General features: G+C 39.5%; 1 protein-coding gene and 1 long non-coding RNA gene across 2 annotated transcripts; one reads left to right on the forward strand and one right to left on the reverse strand.

Moving 5' to 3' along the window:
* LOC109824903 (probable glucuronosyltransferase Os03g0107900) lies at positions 236-2,415 on the reverse strand. Its single transcript, XM_020391532.1, is given in 4 exon segments — positions 236-1,001; positions 1,003-1,206; positions 1,295-1,536; positions 1,642-2,415. Coding segments are annotated over 4 exon segments (1,305 nt in total). The 5' UTR covers positions 2,239-2,415; the 3' UTR covers positions 236-739.
* On the forward strand, positions 3,716-6,801 carry LOC109825484. Its single transcript, XR_002242991.1, has 4 exons — positions 3,716-3,850; positions 5,392-5,662; positions 5,743-5,922; positions 6,773-6,801. It is a non-coding gene; the product is annotated as an uncharacterized LOC109825484 (long non-coding RNA).

Genomic DNA, 8,418 nt, shown 5'->3' on the forward strand with positions numbered 1-8,418 from the left:
AAACATACGGGACTACTAGTCCCGTATGTTTTCTGAGTTGTTTTGCAAAATAGACCTCTTTTTGGCCTGTTGGCCCAAAAGAGGTCTATTTTGCTAATTATTTAGCAAAACGGTCTATTTTGCTAAATAATTAGCAAAAACGGACTGTTTAGTAAATTTTCCCTCAAAAAATTGCAACAGCCGCACAAGTGGAAAGCTCGGGTAAAAAAATTACAACTATCACCCCAAAAAATTTAGATTCTCATAAAAACCTCTTCAACTTTTGACATTCTTCAAAAGTCCATGATAACGGCGATAGCTGCAATGGTCGCATGGGTGAGTAAAATTACATAAAGTGAAAGTTTTGGTTCACGCTTCTACAAGTCCAATGAGAGTTTTTGAGAAACCCAAAACATAGGGGATGTTCGTGGCATTTTAAAAGTTAGGGAGCTCTCTGAGAAACACCCAAATGTAAGGGGGGGTTTGTTGGAACTTACCCTTATCATTGTGGCAATTCAAAACTCAAGTTGGGCCTCTGTATAAATTCTCCTTCTTCTATTGTTTATTCATCGTATTATTATTGTTTCTACCTATAAAAAAATTATTTAAAAAATGCATAAAATCCTCAAATCTATCCACACCGCGTTGCCGTTTGTCGTCGCTCTGTTCAAGACACAATGCATCCCACCCTAAATATCCACCAATCACATGCTGCCACGTGGACAACAACACTCAACAATGACGGCTGACACCCAGATATTCACTCCTCCCGCGTGTCAGCATCTAATTGGTTAGCTCCCTTGTTCCTCCGACTCCGACCGAGTTTCGCCTCCAATGCCTTCATCACCTGCCACGTGGCATCTCCCTCCTCAATCCGACGGCCAAAAATCAGCGCCCTTCTAACCGCGGGGTCCCACAGATTCCGCTGTATCGCGGTAAGATTGCTCTGCGCCACGTGCTCAAGGACTGCTGCCAGCCTCCCGACGTCCCTCTCCGGCACCGTTAACGAAATCGACGGCCAACAAACGGATTCCGTCGGCGATGATGACCGGCACGCAGCCGAGGGCGACCGACTCTACCAGTCGCGGGCTCCATGGGGCCCACCCGAGGGGGCACAAGCAAAACACCGATCGCGATATTTCCGACCGGTACCCGTCGTACCGTTTCCGCCTCAGATAAAACCTCCGGTCGTTGCTGTATCGGTTCCAGATCTCCGTCCTCACCTTCCTACGTGACAAACTTAAATTAGGAAGGGCTTTTATGAAAATTTACATGGACTAGTTCATTAATCAAGGATCGACTCGTTAATTATTACTTGCTGTAGAAACGTCCGCTGATGTTTTTGGGATGAACCTCCATCTTCCCCCGGAAAAAGACGAAAATGTCCCTCCTCGCCGTCTCCGGCGGCGGAGATCGGAGAAACTCCGGCGGTATGTACGGCGGTATCAGCACGTGCTCCGCTTCCTGGCACACGTGCGGCGAGGTCACCCCGAACGTCTGCAGCAGAATCGATCGCCGCAAAAACTCAGGAATTCCGTCGGCGATAGCCACGTCCTCCTGCATTCAAAAACAAAACAAAACCAAAAAAAAAATCCAAACTTTACAAACTCTCGCTCTAAAAATTTCAAAATTTTCATGTAAAATCATAAAAGCACCGCACACCATCGCATGAAAGCAAGCGCCGTAATCATGGGAGGCCACAAACATGTGGTCTCGGCCGTCGGTCCGGTTCCAAAACGGATACTTGGTTTTGATTTCAGCAATCGAAGAGGCGATTAAAGGGCGAGCGTGGGCCAAAGAAGGGAACCCGTTGACGGTAGAGAAGTTGCAGGAGACGTAAACGGGAACAAAGAAGAAATCAGCTTCGTCTGGGCTCGTCGTCCTGAACCCGGAAGTAAGCAGGGCTTCGTGGATCGCCACCTCAGCGGCGAACAAGTGGGACCCGCACCTGGGGTCCGAGAGCCAGTCCCTGTTGTAGCTCGAGGGGAGGTCGTAGACGTAGACTCTGACCGAGGGGAGCTTGGACCTCGGGCTTCGCTCTACGAGGGCTGAGGATCTGAAAGCGGGCTTTAGAGAGAGAGTGGTTTTATCAAGGGATGGGGTTGGTCTGAGCAAGGATGAAGGCGGGAAGAATAGGTAGAGAGAGAGTGAGAGCCAGAGGAGGAGACAGTAGTGTTTTCTGCAGAGAGAAGATTGTTGAAGGGGTTTTTTGCGGAAGGACTTCATTCGGGTTATGCGTTGTCTGAGCTTGAGCTTCATGGTGGGAGGGGGCTTAAAAGAAAACCCATAGATGGTGAGGGGGTTTCCGGTGAAATGGGGCTTTCAAGAGGAGGAAGAAAGAGGGCCGTTGGTGCCGTGTGGTTTTCTTTTGATTTTGATGGGTTGTGATTTTTCTGTTTTTGTAGGGAATTTTATGAGGTGGGTTGGATTTTTTGGGTTATTTTAAGAAAGTTTATGGAATAACAATAGAGAAGGATTTGTTGGCGGGGTTATTTTATTTGGAAAGTTGTTGATAACACCTCTTATCTTTTTGGGTTGTTGCAGACAATATTTTATTTGGAAGATATACCTGTTTGCTGGTGTGGGTACTGATGGGTTGTCAGGTATTTTTGTTGGAGGATAAAGAAAAAAGATGGCATTAGCTTCTTCTACCTATGGATATTTTTAAGTTTTAGGAAATTGTTTATTTTTTGTGAACACTTAGGGCTGTTTGGATGTCTTTAGTAAATTAGAGTATTTATGACACAAAATAGAAAGTGGTTATCCACCTCACCACTTTCCATTCGAGTGTTTACATTGTTTGGTTAGGAATCTTTGTGAATCCTAAAATAATAGTATTACATTGTTTGGATAGTATAATGTAAACTAGAGTATTTATGACACAAAATGGAAAGGGCAAAATGGCCAGATTGGTATATTTTTTAGAGGCTTGGTGACATGTTGGTATATTTTCTTTTAGTTTTGTCAGATTGGTATAAATTTTCAACTCCGGCGCCATATAGACCTTAAATTTGGCCAGAGTTACTGTTCCGGCCAGGGCTGATTGATTTTTTTGCAAAAAAACCCCTCATGAAATATAATTTCCTGCTTCTACCCCCCTCCCTCCTCCTCGTCCTCTTCAACCTCCCCCTCTTCCTCCTCCTCCTCATCCTCTTCTTCCTCCTCCTCATCCTCTTCAACCTCCCCCGCGAAGTCAGCTCCTCGCCGCCGGCGAAGACCATCAGTCCCTCGGTTTTGGCATTAAAAATCAATGCAGGAAACTGATGAATCTATAAGAGACCTTCCCCCTTCAGCCATCGGTGACCCTAATAATTTTGATGCACAAGCCTTCTTAAATGCAAACAGGGGGAAACCAATGAAAGCCATTGTTGAACAAGTTCGTGATGGCAGTACACATAAAGTTTGCTCTGAAGACATTGAATTTTGAATTTGCCTAGTACAAACAGGTTGATTTGGTTATTGGTTTCTGTATATCAATTCTCAAGACATTTTTGTTAAAAAAACTGGGCACATGCATATTTTTTGGATTGTGGGACTTGAAGTTTACGCTTTTTTCGTGAATATAATAACGAATTCATAATTTCTTGCTCCTAACCGAGGGACTGATGGTCTTCGCCGGTGGCGAGGAGCTGACTTCGCGGGAGCTGACTTCGCGGGGGAGGTTGAAGAGGATGAGGAGGAGGAGGAGGAAGAGGAGGAGGAGGAGGAGGAGGAGGAGAGGGAGGTTGAAGAGGATTATCAGAGAATGGGAGGTAGTTTGCCATCTCTTCTATCGACCGACGCCGCTGCTTCGATCGCGATCGCGGAGCGGATGATCGCGCTCGGAACGCACGATGGCACCGTCCACATACTCGATTTTCAAGGGAATCAGGTGATTTTGGTTCAATTTAGGGATTTTAGCATCTTTGTCATTTTTGACATTTATACATTTTTTTCCTGCTAGAGGAAGTTTTGGATTAGGGCTTCCTTAATAGCGAATTAGAAATTCGGGTTGGTAGGAAAATTAGGTGGTTTAATTTCGGGAGTGTTTGCCATATATGTAATACGCTAAGTTTTAGTATAGTTTTGGTCGAAATTGGTTCAATTTAGGGTTTGGAGGCTAGGATTTGGTTAACTTGGTTTTGGATTTTAACATGTATATATATTTTTTTCTGCTAGTGGAAATATTGGAGTTTGTTGTGCTCTGGATTAGGTTTCTTAATTAAATTGGGAAATCTGGGTCGGTTGCAAAATTAGGTGGTTTAATATGCTGAAAGAAGTGAAAATTGATGATGATTAGCCTATAAAATCAATGACTTTGACCTTATTCCCATTCAAAATCCATTCTGTTGGTTTCCCCATAGTTACCATAAAAAAACTTAACTTCCCAAGGAACCTAAGATGAAAATAAGGGAAACATTGCATCGGGCTAACTACCAAATTGGTATTCAAAACAGATGCTGTTTACTACTACGGTACTTCAAAACGCTCTGGCGTCTTTTGGTATTTAAAGTGTGTTAATTAGGTATAAAAACTCGTTAGCGTTCATTTTTCTGGCGAGAACTATTTGAAAAATTTCTTCCAGCCCTCTGACCTCTTAAACCTATTGTATTTTACACCTGTCTTCTCCTTCAACCTCCAATTTTCTTCTACCCCTTTATCCAATAATCCTACTTCCCCTCTCATTCTTTTTCATCAATAGAGTCCCCTTCTTCCCCTTAAACATCCGCTTATTCAAACCCAAACCCTAATCCAAATGATCAACCCCATATTTGGATTAGGGTTTGTGTTTGAATTTTGGATTAGAGTTTGGGTTTGAATTGGGAGAGGTTAAAGGAGAGGGAGGGGCTAGAGAGAAAGAGAGGGTAAAGAGGGTCTATCAGGTAAAGGGTTAGAAGAAATTTTAGTTTAGAGTGGTTGAAGGAGAAAAAAGAGTGTAAAACACAATAAATTTAAGGGCCAGCGGGATGGAAGAAAATTTCCCAACAACTCTCGCCAGAAAAATTGAATCGCCGGCAAGTTTTTGTACCTAATTGCCAAATTTACACTCTTCAAATACCAAAATGACACCAAAGTGTTTTTAAATGCCAAAGTGGTAAAAAAAGGTCTATTTTAAATGCCAATTTGGTAGATAAGCATAAGATTACCTGAACGAAAATTGAAAAAAATGTATTAGCAAGGTGGTTCGGTTAGTAGAGATTGTTTATTAATTTGTGTAGTATGATTAGGTCTAATTTGTTTTTGGCCTTTTCTTTATATTTCTTGAAGAGTAAGCTTTGTGAGAGCTTGTAGGTGCTCTCTATATAAGATTTTTCTGCATGAGGTTAGCATATAAAATGAGTTAATTCTTAGTTTTACTGTTATTGTTATTTTTATTTGCATATAAGAAAGTCAGGTTATATTCACATCTTTTTTTTCTCTCTCTTTAAACAGGTTAAAGAGTTTGCTGCTCATACTGCTATGGTCAATGACCTTAGCTTTGATGCTGATGGTGAATATATTGGTAGCTGCTCAGATGATGGAACTGTGGTTATTAGCAGCCTTTTTACTGATGAAAAGTTGAAATTTGAGTACTATCGTCCGATGAAAACTTTAGCTCTAGACCCAGATTATTCACGGAAATCATCAAGAAGATATGTTGCTGGTGGTTTAGCTGGTCAACTTTTTTTGAATTCGAAAACCTGGCATTGGTTATTCTAAACAGGTATCTGGTGGACTTGACACAAGGAAAAATTTTAATATTTGCTGCTCTAAAATTCAACCATAAATATGTTGTTGTCTCAGGTATTACATGATGGAGAAGGTCCAATACATGCAGTGAAATGGAGGACCAGTCTTATTGCTTGGGCAAATGATGCAGGGGTAAAAGTTTATGACATGGCAAATAATGCACGTATGGCATTCATTGAGAGGCCTCGGGGAAGTCCACGTCCTGAACTTCTGCTTCCTCATTTAGTTTGGCAGGTGTGTTCAGGTTGTTTTTAATTTTTTTTTTATTACCATTCTGCATTAAGCAGCTGATGCAGCTGAATTAACTGAGTATCACGGGAAGCCCACTTTTTGCTCTAGCAAATGGATCCATTTAGATGTGTTATCTTGACTAGAGAAAAGAGAAATATATTTATTTCCAATTCTCCTCATCACCGTTAGAGAAATAGCACTTTAATATTTCTAGTTCTAGGTTTCCCTCCAATTCATAACAAGGTTCAATTAGTATTGTATACTGAGCACCCTTGTGCTTGGTTCTGTAGTGAGGGGAAGCATAGGGAGACATAGTCTGATTCACGCAGTGATGCTTAAGTGCACTATTATTTGAAGAGAAGAAAAGGAAGTTGGGCTCATTGGTGGACATGATTTGCTAATTTAAAGAATAACTAACTGGTTGATATTTTCCGTCAAGTTAGCAAGTGGTATGTTATTGAATTTCTGTAGGGATTTTGTAATTTCTTTAACTTTATCAAGGTTGATATGACTTTTGAGTAAATAATAGTTACAAAAGCTTACTGCAAATCCATGTTGGTATTGTATATCTATGAAATCAGTCTTGTATACTATACAACATAATTGAATGCTTTATGAGTAAATTACTCTATAATAATATAATGTTGTCTTTGTCTTCAACCAACCTTGAGGAAAAGTACTTCCTTTTCTTTTAGTTGTTCTATTATACTAAAATGGACCAGCCTAATGATAAATTTTATGACTGGAATGATATAATTTACTTGAGAGGGTCCTAAAGATGTTGTATATTCTTGTTCTCTAATTAGATTGCTTATTTTCTGCATTAGATGCTAACAAGGATGTATGCACATAGGATGACACAATGTTGGTCATTGGTTGGGGAACATGCGTAAAGATTGCTGCTGCTACAATCAGAACCAATGGATCTGGAGCAAATGGAATGCAAAAGACTATTCAGCAGGCATATGTTCATTGTTTAGTTGGTTTTACTATGTGTACTCTTTATACTTGTGTAGTTTCTCCAGAATTGCTTGTAACGTGTCATCTTTTATTGTTCAATTGATTATACAATGTGTTCTTATGATTTAGTTGTACTTAGATCAAAAATTATGAAATGTATTGTGTCTATTTATTGATCAGTTTTGATGTAATTTATTGCGACTGTATGTGAAATGTATTGTGGCTGTCATGTGAATATGTACAAGTTCATTCAAATAGAACTTGATGTGCATAATAAAGTGAAGATTGTATATAAATTAACTCTCATCTGTATATGTTAACTTTGATCTGTATATGTTAACTTTCATGTGTGCATGTTAACGTTCACGTGAGCATGTTAACTCTCATCTGTATATGTTAACTTTCAGGTGTGTATGTTAACGTTCACGTGAACATGTTAACTATCAGCTGTATATGTTAACTTTCATCTGTATATGTTAACTTTCAGGTGTGCATGTTAATGTTCACGTAAGCATGTTAACTTTCATCTGTATAAGCAGCTCTTATTTGACCCTCCCAGTTATGTTTATTACAAAATTCACTTCATCTAAACTTAATAAGCTGCTTATTAAGTTTAGATGAGCATATGTAAATATAATGATTAAGCAAATAAATCACTTACTTCGGCTATTTGAGAAGAAAAGCCCACACTCAATGTTACAACTCTCACAACCCTAATATATTATGAATGCAAATACAATAAGCTCAAGTGGGTGTGTGTAACAATGAGATAATATAATCAAATCTAAACTCAATATAAAAAACTAGCTTTAAAGAATGATAATCAAATAACTAAGCAAATGTAAAGCTAGATAGAGTTTAGAAAACTTCTCCAATAGATGACAAGATGGAGAGATGGAGATTGGAGCCCAAACAAGAAGATGATCTCCTCCACTTGTGAAAACTTCTTCATAAACCAAAACAAACACTAACACACTTAAACCCTTGTTTAAAACTCTTTAAACTTGTTTAAAACATTTCTTGAGTTGCCTTAGAGGTATGAGGGCATGGGGTATATATAGGCTCATGAAACAACCCCAAAAACCAATAAAAACACCCCCAAAACATTAAAATAAACAAAAAACAGAACTAGCCGTTACTGTAGCAACGGTCGGATGCTACAGTACTTCGGTCGACCGGTACGGTCGACCGGATTACTGTAGCAGTGCGCAGCTGTTTTGTAAAATCAATTTAAAATAGTAAATGAACTCCAAAAATTATGAAATTTTGTGAGAATGTTCTAGACATGTATAATAACATGTCAGAGAAAGAATTTCTGAAAAATCGTTTCCCAGTTGAGAGAAATAAATGTTTGAACACAAAAATACAGTTTCTGAAAATCTGCTGTGATACACGATTTTGTAAAATCAATTAGGCACAGTAAATAAACTCCAAAAATAGTAAAATTTTGAGGGAAGTTTCTAAACATGTAGGTAAACATGTCAGAGAAAGAAGTTTTCAAATATCACTTCCCATTTGCGAAAACTCATCTGTTTTGTA

This window comes from Asparagus officinalis, chromosome 10 (assembly GCF_001876935.1).
Source record: "Asparagus officinalis chromosome 10, Aspof.V1, whole genome shotgun sequence".
NCBI lineage: Eukaryota > Viridiplantae > Streptophyta > Magnoliopsida > Asparagales > Asparagaceae > Asparagus > Asparagus officinalis.